This window comes from Rousettus aegyptiacus, unplaced genomic scaffold, assembly GCF_014176215.1.
Source record: "Rousettus aegyptiacus isolate mRouAeg1 unplaced genomic scaffold, mRouAeg1.p scaffold_m13_p_8, whole genome shotgun sequence".
Lineage (NCBI taxonomy): Eukaryota > Metazoa > Chordata > Mammalia > Chiroptera > Pteropodidae > Rousettus > Rousettus aegyptiacus.
Genome location: NW_023416311.1, coordinates 11,201,768 through 11,224,254, shown reverse-complemented (window position 1 = coordinate 11,224,254; position 22,487 = coordinate 11,201,768). Strand labels below are relative to the sequence as shown.

The window sequence follows — 22,487 nt, the reverse complement described above, 5'->3', positions numbered from 1 at the left end:
GTACACAGCGAAAGCAAACAGTCACACATCCAGCATCTACAGTGCCGGGGTGGGGGGGGGAGGTGGGGCTTTGAGATGTTGGGGTTGTGGGGTGGGGCTGGCGCCGTGGTCTCTAACACCCCACCAGGCCCTAGGCGAGGAGCAGTCTCGCGCTGTTTTGCTTCTGTTCTTTACGTTGTGTTTAAACACACACAGAATCAAAATTAGGAACTGGAGCCAGAGCGGAAAGCATTCCGAAGGTTAGTGTTTATTCCCAGAGACGTAATGACTTTTTTTTTTTTTTCCATTGCGGCGATGGAACAAAGTACAGGCAGCTGTAGGATTTAAGTGCCTCGGATTTCACCGTCCTGATGCGCGAATGCACAAAAGTCTCGTCTTAATGAGACTTTTCTTTTTTAGGCGTTTGATGTTTGCCCAGACTTCACCTCGAGGACTAGATTCCGCCCCTTATCAAAAACAGCAGCGAGCACCCGACTCCTCCCCTAGGTGGTCCTGCTCCTGTAAGGGTGAGAGCCAGGAGGTTTCCTGCCCCCCCCCACCCGCACCCCCAAGATGAATCTTTGCTGAGCGGCGAGCAATACTGCCATTAAAAACAGAATGAGCTCTGAGGCCCACACTTGGCCATATCACTCAAAGATCTTAACAAAATTCTAATGAGAAATCCACGTCATTTTAGAATCAGTTCGTGTCAAGTCTCCCCAAAACGTAGTTTAACAAACAATTCCTATCTCCGAAGTCTGATATAGGCCAGAAGTCAGGAGCTGAAGGCTTGACCCCCAACTCTGTTATTCAATTAGCAGACTCAACTGCATCCAGCAAGTTGCTTTACCGAATTTGGGGCTTTAATTGCTTCTTCAGGAAAACAGTGTTGAGAATGACCACTTTATTACTGTTCTGTGTAAGATTAAGTATGATACGGATGGAAACACTTAACACTTGGGACCCAGAGAGCAGCCGACAGATGTTTGCCGAAGAAATGAAAGAATGAACGAATGAACGAATGACTGTGTTAAAGAAAAGTAGCATCTGTCCGTTGAAGCCGAACATAAATTTTTCTCCCACCCAGATCACTGTGGTCTGCCAAGGTCACGGACACAGGGAACGCGGCGGTCCCTCTCAGGTTACCGTGGTCCCTTCCGCCTGCCCTAGGCCACTTCGCTCACTTCCTGTCAGCTGTCAGTCCTGCTTGCTGCGCCCGATTGTCCCGTGGCCGCACATCTCAATTAATGCCCTGTGACAGGAGGAGGGACACTAAAAAATTGTCTTGCTCTTGTCAGCAGCGAAGTTATTTACTTTCAAAAGCTGACAGAGTCACACGGCAGGGGCTTCGTTTATTTCTACTCGGAATGTCATTATTCTGTGATGCAGGGGACTTGGGCACGCAATGACGTTCACGCCTATGAGCTGGAACGTGGCGGGTGCCGGCTAACGTGCAGATTGTCACCCGGGAGAGGCCAGGGGCGTTTTTCTGAGACATGGCAGTGAGTGGGTACTTGGCGTTGACGCCTGGGCAAACGTCTCTGTTCCATGATGGACCGTTCTGCTGACACGTCTTCTCAGGCCCTGGCTCTGTCCTTATGAGTGGGAGCATGTGTCCCTCTGCTGACTGATTACTTGTCCTCTTTAAAAAAAAAAAAAAAAGAAAGAAATGAGGTGTGGGCCTCCTAGCTTCACATCTCTCTTCCTCTGGGTCACTCTTAGAAGTTCTAGAGACGCAGAAGCTCTGCCTGCAAATGAGTTTGCTTTGGATCTATCTATTATTTCTACTTAAACTGTCTGAGAGATTCTCTCATCCGAATAATCTCCATAAAACTATGCACTTTTTCTTTGTGTTTTTTTTCCTTTCTTCATTTTTTTTTTTATTCTTTTTGTTTTTTTTTTTTTTCTTTTTTATTTAAGTGTTTGCAAGGAGTAGTTATAATTGGAAGGGAGTAAAGTGATTCTTTCTTCATGGTGCAATGACCCAGCTTTCCACTGGGGGTCTCTGTTTGAGACATGTGACTCTCAGGAGTCTTAAGAACTCTTTTTTTTTTTTGGTGTGTTTTTAGTCTCTTTTTGGTTCCATTCAAAAAGTGAGACCTCTCTGAAAGCAATAGAAGATGCTGCTTGTAAGATCATTGAGGTAACCAGAGAATCCAGCCAGCCTCGGCAACAATGATGATGACAATAAAAGAATTCAAATAATGAAATGACAATAAAATAATTAAAATAATAAAATGATCAATAACTTTTATGGAGTACTCTGTGACGAGCACACTAGCCAGCACTTTTAGGGGATTACCTCACTTAATCCCCCACAAAAGGCCTCCAGGGAATTGATAGGAATCTTTTCTGGTTTTTAGATGCTGATGAGGCTGGTGAGTGGGAAAGCTGATATTTAAAACCAGGTCTCCTTCCAGAACCCACATTCTTCTCTGTCCCATGCAGGCCGCTGGCTCCGGCAAGATTTCCCCAGGCCCCCTGCTAAGCCATCATTATGGAAAAACAGCTCCTCAAACACCGTCCTCATTCCTCCTTCCTTTCTAAGGCAAAACTTGTCAAAAAGGGAAAAAGAGTCGGCAGAGCTTTCAACTTTGAGGCTTCCCGTGATTTTTTTTTTTTAAGGTCTTATGATGACTGTTGAATACATTACAACACACAGCGAGGCCGTCAGACTTGGGGGGTGGGGTAGGGTGGGGTGGGGGCGGGGATGGAAAGAGAGCGGGGCCGATGGGAAGCGGATCCGCTCTCGGAGGGGGAAGGATGGAGCGTGCGCGCCTCTGCAGCCAGTTTCGACCCCCAGCCCCCCGCTGTGCCGAGGCGCCCTCCAAGTCAGTCAGGAAAAGCTGTCCATGCCGGCTCCGTATTAATGATTTATGCACCCTACACCACTGCTTTTGTTCACTCGAGGGGCCCGGTCGTGTTAATAAAGGGATTTCTGGGAGCGGGGTCCGGGCTTGCCATGCTGTTTTGCTCAATGCAGTGCAGGCTGCTCCATAAATCAAAAGAATTTAGTGCTGTACAACCTCCTTGAGCTTCTGAGACCCTGTGCGTGTATGCGCGCGCGCGCGCGCGCATGCGTGTGTGTGTGTGTGTGTGTGTGTGTGTGTGCGCGCGCGCGCGCGCGCGTCTGTGTGTGTTTAATCAGGTCCACCTAGGGACGTTTTCATTGCCTTTCTGTAAAGAATGAATGAAGGAGGGGATGCGATCCGTCTTAGGTGTTTCAGGGTTGATTGGTTTGCTTCACAGGCCCTCGCAGCCCTATTTGTTTCCCATTTGGTGTTTGTGCTTTATGGTGTTGTCTGTGAAAATGGGCCGACACCGTTTTTATTAGCATAAGGAGATGCAGATCACATTAGCCTCCTCCTTCCTTCCAAACCATCAGAAACAGCCGACCAGGGAGGGAGACAGGGAGTGTGCTGTGGGCAACATCACCTTTCCCTCCAAGTCAGCGGGAGTGTTGCATGCTCTTTAAACAATAGGATTTTTGAGGCTTTTTTTTTTTTTTAAATTCAGTTATTCATAGGAAAAAGAATTCTGCTGTGTTTTGACAATGAGTGAAAACATTTATTTTCCAAACTGAGAATTCTGAACCTAGGAAACTTTCTCCTGTTCAGTAAGCCATAGAAAGCTGATTTTAACCTCAGCCTTTTTTTTTTTTTTTTTTTCCTAATTGGAAGGGGGAAAATGATATAATTAGTTCCTCTTTTAGGACATCTGCAGAGAAAAGGCCTGTTTTGTTTTGTTTTGTTTTTTGATTGCATTCGTGTTCTCTTAATTATATCATGTGTTTCATTTCGTGTGTGGTTATATTTCTTCCCCTATAGAACTAAGAACTGTAAACTAACAGATCTCTGAGTAGGAGTTTGAGGGGAAAAACAGAATATTTGGGAAATTAGAATGATACTTTAAATACCTTATCCAGCAGGATTATTTTTGTATAAGGCGAAATCTTCATTTTAGGAAATATGCTGACTTAGAAAAAGATTTTTAAGGCTTTTAGTAAATAAACATCTCAATTTAGTAGAATTCCTTAAAAATGCATGAACGAATGAATGCAAAGAAAACTGAATAAAGCCCCAACCTGCTCCCACCCAAACCGAGGCTTGAATTTCTTTTATAAATGTGAAAGTTTGGGCTTACTGGTCTTTATGAACGAGCATTTATGCTTATGTGAAAATTAAAAACGTCTTTCGAAGCTATCCAGGGCCTTAGTCAGTGGTAATGAAATTGAAACAGGTATCCAATTGAAAAGACTACCTTTTGTAGTCTTGTCTTCCTGAAAAGTAGGGTACAGAATGTACACATTTATGTAAGTAAAAAAAAAAAAAAAAAGAACCTTACAAAAATTTTTCATCACGGGAAATATGAGACAGCATCTTGGACTAAGAAAGCAGGTGTCCAGCAAACAGCTTACATTTATATTGTGCGGAGTTTTCTGTTTGCATTTGTCCTCTATTATATGAATCCATGAGTGTCTCATTGTCTTTAATTATGTCTACGAGGCACAAGACAGCAGTCAACATCTGCTCTATTGTTTACTTGGTTTACATATAGCTTTGATGGGTTATTAAACAATCTATTTTTCAAACGGAAAACAGAGAAACCAGCCGAACCCATATTATGGCATTTTGTAAAGACCCATTATGCAATTAGCACTTGGGATTTGTGCAAAGCTGGTGATTCACTCAAATAAACATCCCTTTATTCCGATAGCTCGTCTTGGCTTTGTGAAAAATATCAATTCCCCACAAAATAAAATCACATTTCCTCCTTAATCATGTAGCATGCCAAAGAGATGATGTGTTAATATGAGAGATAGATCCTTCACTTTGTATATCAGAAAAAGAGCAACTCTCCACTCTCCAAAATAATGATGTCTTTAATTCAAGCCAGCAATTACTTATTACATAACTATCGCCTCACACTTAAGACAGATTTTGAGAGTTAATCTGATGCTTTCGGAGAAGACAAATGCTATGTTTTTAACTGTTTGTGGAATATTCCCAGTACTCCATGATCTATTTATGAAAGACTTACCAAGTCGTGTGTAGCAAAGCACATGACATCCATAATGATTAAATGAGACCTCATCCCCTCACATAAGTAATTGGTTAATAATTAATTCACTGGCTCATTCATTCAAAAAATATTTATTTAGCCTCTGCTCTGCCTCGGAAATTGGGTTAGTCACTGCAGATACATAGACAAGGAAACTGACTTCATTTTTCTTCGTGGAGGTTACGAGTTTTGTGGGGATGACAGGTAATAAGCAAGCGATCACCAGAGAAATCTGTATTGCAAGTTGGGATAAATGCTCCGAAAGCGAAGAAGGGGGTCCCCGGAAAAAGCGGGGGTAGGAGTTGGATTTAGGCATGAAGGAACCTCTCTCTGAGGAAGTGACATGGAGATTTAAATGAAGTGGGAGGTAGGCGAAGAGTTAGGGCCTGGGGTGGAGGAGGCCATTCCTCCTGAGGCCAAGAGAATGTGCCCCAGCCATCACATGCCCCGCTGATCTCAGGGGACTGAGAAAGGCCCAGAGGGCCTGCAATAGGGTGAGCGAGGGGGGGAAGAGGTAGAAAGGAAACAGAATCCACAATTTTTGGAACCGCTGCTGTGGGGATTGGATTTCATTCCAGAAAAAAAACAAAAAGGGAAAGGAAAGAAAAAAGACTAAGGGGCTTTGAGCAGGGAAGAAACAGGATTGAATTTAGCCTTTTAAAAGACCAGTCTGGCGTTTCTGTGGAGGACCAATGGGAGGGCGACAAGATTGAAAGAGGAGGCTCAGGTAGGAGACCACTGCAATGATTCCCGTGTGAGATGATGATGGTCCCTTGGACTAGGAGATGACATAAGAGATGGACGGGAGTGAGGATTTTGAAAAACAAGCCCGATACTCTTTGTGACACCTCTCCGTTCCCTGAAGCCAGCGTTCAGCCCAAGAGAACACATGTAACATGCTGGAGAGGGACATCGGAGGGCTGTAGTGAGGAGGGTGGTGTCTCAGGTGACGCTGAGCTGGGGTGTGCGGGTTTCACCAGAGAACATTCCAGGCCAGTGTCAGCATATTTCAGGCCAAAGCTCCCTGGACGTTATTTGGCCAGGGCACAGAATCCCAGTGGTTGGTCTTGCACATTGGTTCATAGCAGAGTTGCCACATAAAGTTATACCCCAGCTCGGCGGGGTGACCTCGCGCATCTTAGCATCCAGCTTCAAATATGGTGGGTGAGGAGCAGAGAGCAAGCTTGATGAAATGGACAGTGGGCAATGCGTCCATCAAAGAAGCACAAGAGTTAAATGTGTTCTCCTCAGCGTCAGGCAAAACTAACTTTGCATCTTAAAAGCATCGCTAATCTTCCAGACTGCTGACCACTTCATGGGTGCATGTCTTAACCTCTCTGAAGCCTTAATTTCTACGTTTATGAGATAGAGGCAATAGTATGGCCAGGAGCATAGGGTGGTCAGGCGCATAGGGTTGTCATGAGTATGGCATGAGATTGTTTGTATAACATCCAGCACAGCCCCCAGCAAATGGAAAGAGCTCATTAAACGCGTTTTCACTTGGTGATGGGGGTGGTGATGATGGAGGTAGTGATGGCAATGGCAACAGTGATGGTGATGGTGATGGTGAATAATGATGGTGATGGAGGTGGTGATGGTGATGGTGATGGTGATGAAGGTAGCAATGGTGATGGTGATGGCAATGGCGATGGTGAATGATGATGATAATGGAGTTGATGGTGATGATGGAGGTCGTGATGGCAATGGTGAATTATAATGGTGATAGAGGTGGTGATGGTGATGGTGTTGGTGATGGTGATGGTGATGGAGGTGGCGATGGCGATGGAGGTAGCGATGGTGATGGCGATGGTGATGGTGATGGTGATGGTGATGGTGATGGCTGTGGTGATGGTGATGGTGATGGTGATGGTGATGGCGGTGGTGATGGAGGTGGTGATGGTGATGGCTGTGGTGATGGTGATGGTGATGGTGATGGTGGTGGTGGTGGTGATGGTGATGGTGATGGTGATGGTGATGGTGATGGTGATGTCAATGGCAATGGTGAATGATGATGATAATGGAGTTGGTGGTGGTGATGGAGGTGGTGATGGTGATGGTGATGGTGATGGCTGTGGTGATGGAGGTGGTGATGGTGATGGCTGTGGTGATGGCTGTGGTGATGGTGATGGTGATGGTGATGGTGGTGGTGATGGTGATGGTGATGGCAATGGTGAATGATGATGATAATGGAGTTGGTGGTGGTGATGGAGGTGGTGATGCTGATGGTGATGGAGGTGGCGATGGTGATAGTATCGCTACTGATATTGGTGCTGGTGGTAGTGCCGTTTGTGGTGATGGTAGCAGTGGTGGTGGAAGCGTGGTGGTGAGGACGATGATGTTTGGTGATGACGGCTCTGCCGATTAAAATGCAGTGTGGCCGAGAAGCCTCACGCATGAGTCCTTAGATTTAGATTTCATCTGCCAGTTGCCATCTCGTGTGCCCCTTGGCAAATGACTTCAACTTTCTTTGTTTCAGTTCTCTCATCTGTAAAATGGGGGCGATGCTCTTGGTTGTCAATCATTATGATGACTAAATGAATTACTATTTGTAAAAGAAATAATACCATCATTTGTTCTAATAAACAAATCCTCCAGTGAACATAGAGAGTGTTCGTTAACTGATAAAGCGACACAGAACGTGGCCTTAAAGCATCGACGGAGTGGCCTACAGCCAGCCCGCTTCCTTCTTCTCGACTTCGCTTTTCGTAGCGGGCAGGAAGGCTGTCCCCCCCGCCGCCCCCCCGCGCCACCAATCCCTCCACTGCAGACCCACCCCCATCTCTCCATGTGTTCTGAGTATAACAGGTGTGTGGTGAGCCGGAGTTCTGGCAGAGTGCAACATGAAAAAGACTCGCAGTAATTATAAAAATAACAACGAGGGCTGCTCAGCGAGGTAGGCAGATGAGCACACCACTAGCCAGAATGATAAATAGCGCCTGCAAATGTTAGGTCCCAGTGGGAGTGTGGGAACATATGGGGATAAACCACAGAAAGTTGGGCATCATTGGTAAGTTTTAAGCGGTTAAGAAAGGCCACTCTAGCGCCAAGTTTTTGGGTTTTTTTTTTTCTTTTTTTTATCCTAATTTTAAATCCTTCGGTTCCCTTTCGTTCCTTTGTTCTATTTCAGTCCTAAAAGGAGCATTCTCTTTGAGGCCAGCCACCAGTCTCCAAAGGAAGTGAGGGCTGGGTAGTAATCCTAAAACAAACTGGCCACCCTACAATTTGAATTTCCACGCTGAGCTCTATTCAGTACTGTTGGGGGAGATGCACACGAACACAGTAAATATTTCAGGGAATGAGGACTTGTTGAGTTCAGCTCTGTGACAGGTGGGAGTGCAGGAGAGTGAGTACCTGAAAAACAAGCAGACCAATCAGTTTATAAACATTCGTAGAGAGACAAATGGCTCTCTCTGGCTCACATGGTTTAAAGAGAAGATGTGGACAGTGGTGGGCTGATTTCAGGCCGGAGTTTCTGTGGCTGGGTCTGGATGTCGTTTAGAGATTGTGCAATCTGTGGGTTCTGAAGCAGAGGGATTTCTCTGGAAGGAAAGTTTGGAATGCTTATTCATCTCACCCAGGCATTTTTTTCCCTAGGACTCACTTAGAAGAGGTTTCAACAGAGAGGCAAGGTTGGTAATGTGGGCACCTGGCTCTATCTGGTGCCCCTATCTCCTGAGTAGAGAGCCAGGATTCCTTACTTAGCAAATACATCAACATCCTTGGTAATGCAAAGCATGCAGAGGAAGGGAAGTAGGATTTAGAATCAGATGGCAATGGCTTTGGCTTAGGTCCTCCCACTCAACTACAGGAGGGACATGAACTCTGAGTTACACTTCCTCGTTTGTAGAATGGGGCTCTATGAGCACCAATACCAGAGAACTGTTAAAAATATTAAATGGGTTGCAGTCTCTAAAGTGTTTAGAATGGTGTTTGGCTCTTAGCGAGTTCTGTGTTTCTTTAAAACAAATAAACAAAAGGTGTCTTCTCTGACTTCCTTTTATGCACGTGTGTGTGTGTGTGTGTCTTCTATTCTTACCATCACTATTGATTCAGTTCATAATCTATCAGTTGCAAGGGACAGAAACCTACCTCAAACTAGCTTGAGCAAATATGAGGGTTTATTGATTCAAGAAACTGGGATATTTGGGATCAACAAAGGATAAGTGAGCAGTTACTTAAATGCCTGGCATTCATGGAAAAGGAGACATGTCAAAAGAGATAGTCTTACTAAGATATAACCACCTCGAATAAAGCTCCCACACATAAAAGCAGACCCAAGCCCAAGGGATATTTTAAGTGCATTCCTGCATTATTTAGAGTACTCTCCACAATAACCCTGTGAGGAGAGTATTGTCGCCTCCAAATATATAAATGAACTTATGGAGATTCAGAGAGGTTAAGTAACTTGCTCAAGACAACAGAGCCATAAATCATAAGAGCCAGCACCTGCACCTTAGCTTAGTAAGGCTCCAGTGCTCAAATTCTTAGCCAATACGATATATCTCTATTACAATAAAAATTAAAATAATTTTGTTTTTTTTATTAGTTAATTGGAAATCAGCAGACCTATAATTTTTTTTAAAGTCTTTCCTAGAGAGGCAGCATAGCAGAGAAATATCTGACTCTGTAGCAAGGTGCACCGCTTACAAGCTGTGTGATCTTGGGCAGGTTGCCTGGCCTCTCTGTGCTTCCGGTGGCCTATCAGTAAGTAACACAGGGATAATAACGAGATTTACCTTTTAGGGTCATGATGAAGATTAAATGAGTTAATAAATAAAGGGGTTAGAAAGTGTCTGGTCAATAGTAAATGATATATATGGGTTGTTAAAAAAAAAACATTTAAAAATAACTTGTAATGTAAGAATTAGAAAGGAAATGAGGTCACTCAGGGTGGTTCTTCTTTTGATGTCCCCAGAGTGTCCCAGAAGGGTACTGCTAATCTGGGAAGTCAAAAAGCCCACCTGTCAGAGGTTCTCTGTTGCCACCAGCTGCCTGGCCATGACATCGTGGCGAAACCATTTGCAGTGGTCAGCCCCTTGGCTCGCCCTCCCACACACTCAGCTGCACAGCTCAGCAGAGCCTGGCTTTATCTGGTGCCCCTCTCTCTGCCTTATCTGTGAGCCCAGACTGCATAAGCTCTGAAAACACAAGTATAGATTGCCTACTTCATTCTCCCGCAGCACTGTGTTTTGTGGGTGCCCTGCCATACCCAACACCCACACGTTGGCTTGATGGTGTCTGTTCTCTGGCTTGAAGTTGGAGGTGAAGCTTCACCAGGGACAAGCCAGGCCCTATCTTAGGGGGATTGCTCAGGATTGGACAAGAAGTCTAAGGATATAGGTTTGGATCTCTTAGTGTCTGACTTGATTGGACAATGTGGAATGTCTCAGCAGCTCCCCAGATTTTCTGACCTTCTTGCCTTCTTGAAAACCTCACATCTGCCAAGCTATGATGAAAGTCCTTTGAGTGACAGCTACACATCCTCAAAGTCACAGTGGCAGTAAGCATGGTAACACGACTCTGTGCAGGAATGGTCATCTGAACTGTTAATATGAGCCTGACGTAGGAGATTCTGACTCTATCAACACCTTTGACGAAAGCAGCACGTGTGGGCTTCATACTTCAAAATCTGATCGCGATCCAGAGACCCCTCAAAGGTCCACAGATGAATTTCAGAGGGGCCGTTAACTCCCAGCAATGATATGGAGAATTCTGAGTAGCGTGGTATTCTGGGATGAGGGTAACATTCTCAGAATGGTCTAGGAATCAAAAATAAGAGTTAAGAATCACCGCTTCAGCCCAAGAAGAAGCCTTGAGAGGAGAGATTGCCAATGGCAAGATAGCCCTGGAGGTTGAGATGGCGCTTCAAAATCACAAAGGTCACAGGATAACCTCTTGATCACGCCTTCTGGATCACCCCTCTCCTCTTTTCTCCTCCTGTGGTTACTCTTTGCTGGTGTCCCCATGTGATCGGCCCATTTTCACGTGCCTTGGACATATTCTTGCTTGGGAGGGGTTCCCCGCTTCCTGAAGACTCAGTGGAGCGGGGTGAAGGCCAGCCCTTTCCCAGGCCTTGAGGTCTTGTCCAGCTATCTTGACTGGCTTTGCTTTTGTCTTGCTCTGCCTCTAATGGCTATTAGAATATTGAGATTGAGGGAGGGATTGAGGGTAAGGAGATAAGGAAACCACTTAGCTTCAGGCCAGCATTTCTCGGACTGTGTTAATGATTGTCAGCTGCCAAAATAGGACTTCTCATAGTAATTAACAACCAGAGCTCTGCAGCCCTCATTCAAGGTACAGCTCTGTCATTTGCTAGCTCTATTTTCTTGGCCAATTCACTTCCTCTTTCAGTGTTCCTGTCTGTAAGGCAATGAATTTAACAGAATTTACTTGATAGAGATGTAGAGATGATAAACAGAGGTAACCCAGGTGATGAAATTAGTACAAAGCCTGGCACAAAGCAAGTATTAAATAAATGGTAACAACTGTGATGGTGGTGATGATAGTGCTCATAGATGTTCTGATGAAGAAGTAAGCAAAGAGGAACAGGAGGAGTAAAGATCTTCGCAGGAATTAACACATAATTCTCAATAGCCAGATATTCAAATAGATAGCAAGATGGATGGATGGATGGATGGATGGATGGCCGGCCAGTTGGTGATGAAATAAGTCTGAGAATGTCTGGATCAAACAAGGTCAAACGCGTTTCAATTTTTTTTCCTTCCAAGACTTCTCAAGGGCTTTACTATGCTAATAAGTGTCACGAATCCCCAAAAGGGAGAGAGAGAGCAAGATGATGTTCTCCCACTTCCTTGGTTATGAGGTTCTTTTTACAACAAAGCATCTCGTGAGGCTTCTATTGTGCAGAGTACACTTTGGAAGATGCCAGGCTAGGCCTTTAGTCTCTTAAGAGGAAAAGGACATGTGTAGAGGTGAGATAGTTTGGCCAGTTCACGGGGGTGCAGGGTACGCACGGGATTTGGGAAGAAAGGCCCCGTTACGAGTCCTGGAGACCATGCTGTCTGGCGTGGTCTCTGTACCCAGCTCCTGCAGGGACCTGGGGCATGGAAGGCAGAAGACAGTAGGGAGGGCCAGCAGCGACATCGAGGAGGAGAGCGGCCGATTATTCATCTCCCATTCGGAGAGTCCCCAGGGAGTATTTGTTTGCCTCCAGCAAGGTCAACGCATTCTCAAACCCCGTTGCCATTCATCCCCAGACAGGTCAGGGGTCAGCTCCCGAAGCATTGTCGATCTCAGCAGAGATGATGTGCGGGGTTGATATTCTTAGATTTGCTCATTCAGCCCGTCGGTCTGGCTTTCAGAGGAGAATCAGGTCAAGAAGCACTTAACGAACCAAGAGGAGCACAGCGCTGTGTCTGCCACTGCGGGTTTGGGTTTCTGATGGTCATCAGCAGCCTCCTCCCTTGCAAGACCTACAAGAGTTTTTCTCGTGCATCTCCATAACCAGTTTCAGAGGTGGGGGCCCCAGCATCCCAGGTTCTTTTCAGTTGCTCCTGGTTCAAAGACGCTGTCTTCATCATCCCCATAAACCCACATTTGGATTTGTAGTTCTCATTGTTTAGTTTCGAAACTATATCTTCCATGTATGGGACACACACACACACACACACACACACGCATATCCTGGTTCACCTCGGTGTCTTAATTTTTGGTTTGGAACATGGAGCTATGCAACAAGGTCTCATTTGTAACCAATTAGCTGTTGAAGGGAGGAACAGTTTTGATATTGCTGGTTTGGGGGAAGTCCGATTTGAGCTGGTTTAGCCCCAAACCAGCCGCTGCTAAGGCTGTTTATAAAGATAACAACCACCGAGCACCCACTTACTGAGAGTCTGCCATGAGCCGATCCCTCAGCTAAACATGTCTACATATTGTTCTCATTCAAATCTCTAGACCGCTTCACGAAGTGTGGTTACTAATTATATTCTTATTTTACAGATAAGAAATTTGAGGCACAGAGAGGTTAAGTAATCTGCAAAAGAACACACAGCTAGCAATCAGGCGGAGACTGGGACTTAATAAATTGAATAGCATGGCTTATTGCAAGCATCAAATTACTATTCTACGGTGCTTTCACAAGGAGTGAGCTGGGGGTAGTGAAGGGAAGTGTCAGGCAGTCAGGGATTAGTAATGCCATGGTGAGAATGAACGCTTACAAGGTACTGTCATTCTTGCAGAGATTTTCCATGCATCAACTCATTTACACGTACTAACTGAACTAGTCCACAAGAGGCGTTTGCGATGTGGCTTCTCTTCCCAGGATGTGACTTTCCTGGATGGATACAGTTTGAAGAATGGCTGGTCAGGGCCCAGTAAGTCTCACTCATAGACTATGGAAGCTTTTCCTGTGGAATGTCTTGCCTCCCTGGTAAACTATTGGATGTTTCCAGTTGTTCCTCCTCCGGGAACTCATCTGTCAATCTTGGCATTGGGAACATAAGCATCATGGGATTTTCTCTTTGAGGTCCATGCCAAATAAAGCCCTTCCACGTGGTATTCTCACTTGTATTGGATTGAGTTGGATGGCATGTCTGGTGGTGAGTAGAGCTTATCAGTTTTGGATTAGGTTGTTGCCCTAGAGTGTTCAGGTCATTCGTGATGACTTAGCAGATTTTAGGGGCATGCGGAAGGGAAAACTGGATCTTGGCAACTGACAAAGCACACATTTTGCTGTTTAACCTCAGGCAAGTCACTTAACCCCTCTGAACCTCCATCTCAGCCTGTGGATACCACAGGTGATTCTCAAGTGCTTCCTGAGCATCTGTTTTATGCTCAGTCCTGAGAGGAAGACAAGAAAGCAAAATGACTAAGGAAGAGATGGAGGAGATAATATGGGAACCTATCTGGATGCGAGTACCAGCCTGGTCTTTACCATCCTGGGTCGAATCACCATTGGTCTTTCAGGGGCTTAGAAGAGTGGGTCACAAGTGCTGGGGATGGGGAGCGGGGGGAGGCTGCCTGGAGGACCAGTGTGGCTGGAGGCTGCCTGTTGAAAGATGGGTGTTCATGCAAGCAGTCAAAGTGAGGAACAGAAAGAAGGAAGGCCTCACTGCTGGGTATGGGTAGGGCATTGAGAACACAGCCCGGACACGAGGGCAGGGATGGTTGGGAAAGAATTTCACAGCGGCTGCATTAAAGACGTTCTGAAGATGAATGAATGAATGAATGAATGAATGAACTGGCACTTTCTGAACACTTTCCAAGTACCAAGAACATCCATACATAGCTCATCATTTCATGGCAGCAGCATAATTCAGGGGAAGGTACAGATGTTGCCCCATCTTACCCCTGAGGTAATTAGGGCTCCAGGCTGAGTATCTCATTTTAGATCAAATACATAAAAGAATAAAAGAGCCAGGATCCCAACCCAGCTTCCCCAACTATGAAACTCAAGCTTTTTCTACTGTGCCAAGATGCACCCAGGCCACTTGGAATGAAACCCTCGATTATCCAGAGATAATCCTTCTAGCTTTACTCTTAGCTTTACTCACACTCTTCCAAAGCATTCATTCGGTAAGTCATTCTCCCAGGTAACATTTCGGAAAACTTCATTTGTCGAGTCACCATTTTCATCATCGGATGAACTAGAATAAATGGCATGCTTCTTTACTCAAAACAGTCAACTTTCTAAAAGTAGTCATCACACTTAAAAGAATTATCATACAGTGCTGAATGATTCTAGAACATAGGTAATGGTACAGTTAGTTCTCCATGGGGTAGTGAGAAGGGATTTGCAGAAAATGTGACGTTTGATTTAATTCAGCCAGGTCGAGTTCGAATGATGGAAGGAAGAGACGGAGGAAGGAAGAGAAGGAAGGAAGGAGGGGGAAATTGCAAAGGCAATTTTCCAGGTGTGGTTTTCAGAAAGAACGATTTATAGAAGGAAGGGCAGTGTGTATCGAAGGATGATTCTGGAAAAGTAAAGCTGAGGAATATTGTGAAGGGCCTTGAATACTGTAGGAAGTTCTCTGTCACCCACCTTGGCCTAGAAACAGGTGGCATGAGTCATCAAATCATCTGTATGCATCCATGTTATATTGTGAATTAACCATGGTCAATATCCAAAAGATATGGAATATGATTAATACTGTCAAAGGGACACTCTAGGTTTTATGGTTTTTGTGTTTTTATTTTTGTTTTGCTTTAATGCTCAACAAGGGGCAACTGATATATGACCCCTTTCTAGGAAGCAGGAAAAAAATGGCAGAGACAGCCCCATAGAGCCTGATTCTTCTGATCTGTGGACAAGGCAGATCTCTTCCAGGCTTTGGTGATTGTTGGTACAAAGAAATGTGGCCCAAAGTTTCCAGATCTTCCAGTCTTTCAAGAGATAATGTAGATTTGAATTTTAAGTGAGATACCACCATTTAAACAATGCTAGCTCTTTTTTATATAATGCAGAATCATCATCATCATGATCATGATCATCATCATCATCATCATCATTCTCCTCATCTATGGACTAGATTTGGCTTATGAGGCTTCAGTTGGTCTTTTGGCCAACAGAATCCATGAGGCAAAATTGGTCTTCTCCGAATGCTCTTCTCTTCAAGACTCCAGCCAACACTTGTGTTTCTGTCCTCTTTCCTTCTCTTACACGGATGTTTAAACTTTGAGAGGCTGCCACTCAGAAGAGGAATGATTTTAATCTAGTGAAGGAAAAGAGAAGTTAGTAAGTAAGAAGAAAGTGCCATCATGAAAAATGTAGGAAAGATGGGAGAATTGTTTGTTTGTTTGTTTTAAGGAGGAGGGATGAGCTTGAACTACCAAAAGCTAGCTAAGAAAAAATAAATACATATCTTGGCGGAAATCTCTAATACAGAAAAGGTCGACGGAACTGGCTGCAAGGAAGTGACAGGAAAAACAAGAAGCAAGTGAAGAAGCAGAAGGGAACATATATTTGCCATTGTGTCAAAGTCTTGACTTCCAGAGGTTTGGATAAATTGCAATGCTCTAACTTAGGGGTCATCCAGCCATGACCTGTGAGCCCAACCTGGCCCATTGCCTGTTTTTGCATGATCCCCAAGCTAATCATGGCTTTTGCACGTTTAAACAATTGACAAAAAAAAAAAAAAATCAGGAGACGAATATCTCAAGACAGGTCAGAATGATAGGAAATGCTGATTTTGGTGTTTGTTTATATTGTCTTCAATTTCCTTCATGCAACTACAGCAGAGTTTAGAGTAGTTGCAGCAGGGAGAATAAAGTCCACAACACTTGAAATATTTACCATCTGCGCATGTACAGAAATAGTTTTGCCATCCTGTCTGTGATGGGCAGCGTGATAATGATGCCTAAACCTTAGGTTGAATTCAGTCCATTTCTGAAGACTACCTATGTTTCCTAGCCAGTACCAGAACTGTCTCCCTTGTTCTTTACCTCATTCTTTTATTTCATATATATTTTTAAGTTCCTACAATAGACCGTGAGCTTAATACTGCACATTAGACAGCAGATGGCCAACCATTTACCATGAGCCATGTGTACCAGCCACTGAGAAGCAGAGATGCAAAGACTATGGTACCTGACTTCCAATGGAGGAAATGGATCCAAGAAGAAAAATTACAGCTAAAGTCAGAATCAGAGAAATGTGAGTTATGACAGGAAGTGATGAGGAAAGGATGCTGAGAACACAGATATGCAGTCAGTGAAGGCTAAAAGGAGAGTTGAACCTCTTATTTGGCTCTGAGCTTCCTGGCGGTCAACGTGAAAAGGGTCATAAACAATTAGCCTTATTTTCAGAGGGAGGAAAAAGGATACTCATCACTGGGGAGCAGCAAAAGTTTTTGTATTATGGAGTTCTTAGAAAGAAAAAAAGAAAATATCCTCTGCAAAGAATATAGCTATATATCCCATATATATTTCTCATTTTTCTCTAGCCATATATCTGTATATATGTCCCATATGTAATATGTTTCTCATTTCTCTGTGACTGAGATTATCAGGCTCTTTAATAAAAACAACATATATAGTTATAAAGATAATGATCTTTTGTATCTATGTAATTCTACAGTTTCCAAAATACTCCTACAGTTTTGCTCATTGGCTCACTCCTGCTGAAGAGTATGTGTATGCCGTTACTTCTGTTCTTTGTTCAGGAAACTAAGAGTCTAAATGTGTACATTTTTGGCCTGTGTGACTGAATTAAGTCTCCTGCCTCCTAGTCTAATGGTCTTGCCACCCTATAACATGAAAGAGACATAATTCCATCTGACCCAGACCTTACCGAAGTAACAGATAGCTCTCCCCTTCTGAGAAGCTGTCTCGTGGCCATGCTGCTGTCCTCACCGGTTACTTCTCAGAAGAGCAGTGTTGAAAGTCAGACTCAAAAGCTAAAGTTAGAAACAGTATCAGGCCGTTAAGTAAGAGAGGTCAACTTGCAGCTGTTACTGGAGGTTCCAAAGTGTAACAACGTGGCCACTTGGATACACGAGAATCAATTACAGAGAAACCTTGTCAAGATGGCCAAAATTCAGCCTTAAATAATTGAATTCTCTGCCAAACGCTGTCCACTATCGTTATCTAGAAATGTAATTATGCAGCTAAGTCAAGCAACTAAAATTAGTGTAGTGTAAAAACACCTTGGCTATGTAAAAGTGGAGGAATTGACATTTGGATTTAGAAAAAGCCAATAGTTGAATAGGTTTTTGCGGTGTCTGAAGCTCTCCCAGTTTCCACAAAATCTATACCCTGCGTCCTGTTTGGAGTGAGAGGTGGAGTATGGCAAGCAAATGTTTGGTTTGAAGGTGATTTTCAGTGATCCCTGGGCCTCGCGCGCAAGCCGAGTGGACGTGTTTTGTCAGTTTCACATCATTGCTCTCAAAATTGCAGAACTCCAAACACGCCCACGTGCTCTCCCGGTGAGAAGAGTGACAATTTGAATGTTATCTGCGCCTTCTCTCTCGAGCCACAGAAGTGTCCGTACCAACCATCAGGAGAACAGGAAACACATGATAAGAATGGCTGAGAGACTCCTGTTTTCTACACACCATGATAGCGAGGACCTTATTTGTCATACGACCCTTTGAGGTAGGGTCTACTACCTGGGTTTTCCAAATGAAGAAAGTGAGGTTCAGAGACTCTAGGTAACTTGTTGAAGGTCACACAGCTAGTATGTGGGTCACCTAAGTCAGTACAATTCAAATGCATGTAATCCCGTTGGGGATTTATCTATTACTATGTAGGCTATTTTAAACAATTATTGGGTATTTCTACACACTGGAAATATTTCAAATATGAGTTCAAATGTATTTCTCATCCATAGGTTTGCTACACATGAGCTATGCCTTTAAACTCTGGGAACAAGGGGATGTCTCAATAATATACTGCATATTAATAAATAACAATTGTAAACTCGAAGACAAAGAATGTTTTTTAAATGTACACACATGCAACAGGCATGTGGCATTCTATTACAGAGTGAAATACTGTACTGACTGCAGTGGCCTCGTTAGAGATTTTGTTTGTAGCCTGGCGCTTTCTCTTCCAAGTATGCGACTGTGAGCAAACAGTTCACCTAGCATGAGCCTCATTTCCCATTTGTTACCTGGAACTAATAACAGCACCTACCTTGGGGAGCTGTGAGAGGGAAATTACATAACACAGGTAAATAAGCTCATTCGCCGTGCATAGCACATATTGCAAATATTAGCTAGTGGTATTATATTATTTGTACAAATTGCCTCTTTAAAATTAAAATGAGATAGAGAGAGAGAGAAAGAATAACAAACTAGACCGTCTTCTTAGTATCTGCCTGATCCTGACCAAAGGCTGAGCATATTAACCTACCTGAGTTTTAAGTGGCAACTGATAATCATATTAATTTATGTGTCTCATTTTCCTCCATCTGGAAAGCCCGTGCAGATTTCGTCCCTTGCCTTTTGCCCTCAAAAAAATATCAGGAAGAGCCCAGATCCCGTTGCCTGACTACCTCTCCCTAAGTCTCTCCGAGAACTAAATTAACAAGGAGTGTTTGGTTAGTCATGTTAGGCAAGCCATTCCCAAAATAGCGCCTTCCATTTCGGTAGCTCCAACTTTGCAGCTGCCGCGTCTCTTCGTCTCTGTCTGGGAAGAAAACTTTCACATTAAGAGTTGCTGATTCGGATTTTCTTCCTTTCCCCTCTCGGCGGTGATGAGCGCTTGGCTCCTGACAGAAGCGATTTGGCTCTCCGCTTTGTAGTTCGGAAGAAGTTGGGTTTATAGATTTTTCCCCTTGCTCCATTGATGTGTTGAGCTTCAGAGGGAATAATACCTTCACGTAAAGCATGTTGCCTTCTCAAGGAGTCCTCCTGCATCCCTATGGAGTGCCTATGATCGTTCCGGCCACCCCCTACTTCCCCGGACTGATCCAGGTAATTCAAGGCCCCTGCCAGCAAGCAACTTAACTCCAGAGCGCTCAGAGTAATAATTGGAATTTTTATGGTTGAGAAAGCAAACACTTTTAATACAGGAAAAAGCCCTCGTGTAGTCAGTGGGAAGACAGTGGGAAATCAAAAAGATGGATCACCCTAATCTGGCTATTGACATCTCTCATGGCTGAATAAATGGTGTAGTTGAGCTATATTTGCTTGTATTGATCCGGCCGCTGCTTAACATTCATGCCTTTGCTCCAGAAGGTTGACCACGGGGCAAAGGATTTGCTCTCCTTCCCAGCTTTCCGGGGGACTCAGACTCCCAGAGCAGATCATGAGGCAGAGTAACTTATCACGAGGTGACTTGGTTCAGAGCTTTAACCCGGGAAATAGAAAGAGCATGAAATATGCATTAACTCATATGTTCTCCTTCGCATAGATTGTCTGTTTTCACAGAGGGTTCCCCCCCACCCCCACCCACCAGCACAGCAGGGTTGAGGGGTGGCAAAGGCAAAAAAAAAAAAAAAAAAAAAAAAAAGAAAGAAAAAGAAAAAGAAAAAGAAAAAAGAACACTCTATCGATGGTTAATTTATGAAGTTCAGAGATAATTCTAGAAATCCCTTACTGGCTCTTGTATCTTAATGACGGCAAGAAAGCGGAGGGCTTTGAAATGTGTGTTGGTTTTGCTTTTAAGACTGTTAATTCTGTACAGGGAGAATCATCTCTGAATAAGATATTTCTGGCCTTTGCTCCCTTATCAAAAGCTTGTCTTTTAAAACAAGCAGTGGATTCTGGGTGGATGTCTGAAGTTCTCTGTGGAAAGCTAACATTTACTAGTGATGGAGCCTCATCATAGGAAACCCAGCTGGGTTTTTTTGTTGTTTTTTTTTTGTTTGTTTCTGTTTTTGTTTGTTTTAAAACAACCAGCTTTTCTGTAATGCATTCTGTATCTTGTTTCTGCAGGAAAGGAAAACTAAATGCATTTAGTATGTCCTTCCAACTTCAACCTTGTGATAGTTTAAAATTTTGGTGACACCCTGGCGCATTAATTAAAATTTCTGGGGAGGGTTCTGGCCAAACCCCTTTTTCTTTCTTTTCTGAATGTTGCTTGTTAGCTGTAAGAACCTTGCTGATTGAAGACATTCAAGGGGGATTCTAAATAATAACAAAATGTTTTGTCATCCCAGGCTTATGGTCGTTGCTCAATTTGGAGGCTTTGTATTGAGTGTGAGAAATAAACGGACTGCCTGGAGAACGTTTCTGAACAAGGGGGGAAGGGGCTCACATTTCCTGGAATAACCAGGCCAGTGGGGCGTGCTCGGAGTCCGAAGCGGGACTCGATGGCAAATTGGATAACCTTTTGCCTCTGCTGGCAATTCAAGGCGAAGGTTGGCCATTGGAATTTCGTCAGACCCTCTGCCGCCCCATCCGATAAATAATTACAAGCAAATCGCGCCCTTCACTCTATGCTGATTGATGCTGAAATTGCTTTTGAAAGTTCTCATAAGTTCCTGTTATAGATTAAGTGCCGGTGTAGGAAAAATAACGGCACCCACTGAAATGGGTGAATGTAATCAGGCTTAATGGACTCGGGAGCTTGTTGGGAATTAAATAACTATCGATTTGCTAGAATGTTGCTGTCATTACGAAATGCCACTCTGGACATATTACCCCAGTGATGGATGAGAAGATGCACGGGCCAGCTGAGAAATTGGGGAGACCCTATTTCTTCCTCCTTTGCAGGGCGTTCAAGAAACGTTTCTAGTTATTTTTGGAAGAAACAAGTGATTTCACTTGCAAATCTTAGCCCAATCATACTTTGCTTTCCCAAGTGACACTTCTGGTAACCAGCAGGGCAGCGGGGAGCTTGTAGACCAGCTGCTATGACATGCTTCGTCCTCTTCCTCTCCTGCCCTGTTGGAACACACCCAAATGCCGTGGCCAGGGAGAGACTAGCTTTATTCCCGCCTTGCTGAGACAGCCCATGGTATTTGCCTATTGGCATCACGAAATCACATCACCCCATTGCAGTAACATGTGCAAGGGGAAGGAAAGCAACTCAAAGAGAGGAAAATGGTAATATTCACACATACACACACTCACCTTGCAGCTGATGCCCTGATATCCTCTGCCCTGCATCCCAGCAGACGCTCGGACTGCTTGCCAGTCCTTGACCTTGTGGGTTTCTTCCCAGCCTTTCAAGGTGCAAGAGCTTTCCTATAGGGAATTAAAGTGCCACCCACCCCTTGATAATGCCATCGGCATTATCAAGATATGTAAGATGTTAAAACGATCTGAAATAGCCCGTGTGCTCCATCATCAGTTGCGAGCTCCCTTTGACCAGATATGTTCAAGGAGAGCCATGTTGGCCACTTACTTGGCCATGTTGCTATGTCAGAGTTTGAGATTCCTCTCAAGGTCTCTCCATCCTCCAGAGCCAATGATTCTACAGCAGAAGAACCTGCTTTCTATAGTCTTTCAAGAGCCACTTAAAAAAAAAATTCAGACTAGCATAGCCCTGTTTTTGTCTTCTCAGCTAAAGGAAAAATAAATAGTTGACCGGATGCGGTAAGGGAATTGAGGAGAGCATCACGTTACCCTGCAAAGACAGTGAATGGAGGTGTTTCCTAACTGATCTGGGGGAGTCACTCATCAGGCTTTTCCATTCCAGCAGTAGATTCAGTAGTTACCACTGACCCCACCTACCATTTCCTAGGAAAACCAGAATCTTTACCATATTGGGTCCCTTGAACCCATCATCTGATGTCTAAACTTGTTGGATATATGTAGCAAGGTGGGTAACTTTTCTTTGTAGCCGTGTAGAGAATTCCAGAATGCCTACAATAGGGCTGATTGAGTTAAACCGTGTGGACTTTTTCATGGGGAGTAACAAGCAGAAGAGAAAGGGGAAAGGGTCACTATTACCAAGTGCATTGTCTAAACATGTGTTCCTCTTCCTGTTGCTTGGACCTCAGTCTTGGTATTTTTGGATAGGAAGAACCAATGCATGCTCCTCTCGAACTACTTTATTTACTTCTGCATCCTTGCATCCCTCGAATGATCAATGAGTTGTTT

At 44.1% G+C, this 22,487-nt stretch overlaps 1 protein-coding gene across 32 annotated transcripts in view; it reads left to right on the top strand.

Moving 5' to 3' along the window:
• RBFOX1 (RNA binding fox-1 homolog 1) overlaps window positions 1–22,487 on the top strand; it is a 1,358,182-nt gene that overhangs the window by 1,003,998 nt on the left and 331,697 nt on the right. For 4 of the 32 annotated variants that reach the window (XM_036226169.1, XM_036226178.1, XM_036226172.1 and 1 more), the window contains exon 1: window positions 7,797–19,412. The exons of the other annotated variants lie outside the window; for them this stretch is intronic. In XM_036226169.1, the coding sequence (XP_036082062.1) occupies window positions 19,326–19,412 (87 nt within the window). In that variant the 5' untranslated portion in view covers window positions 7,797–19,325. Of the gene's footprint in view, window positions 1–7,796; window positions 19,413–22,487 lie in introns of those variants that run through there. 32 annotated transcript variants of the gene reach the window in all.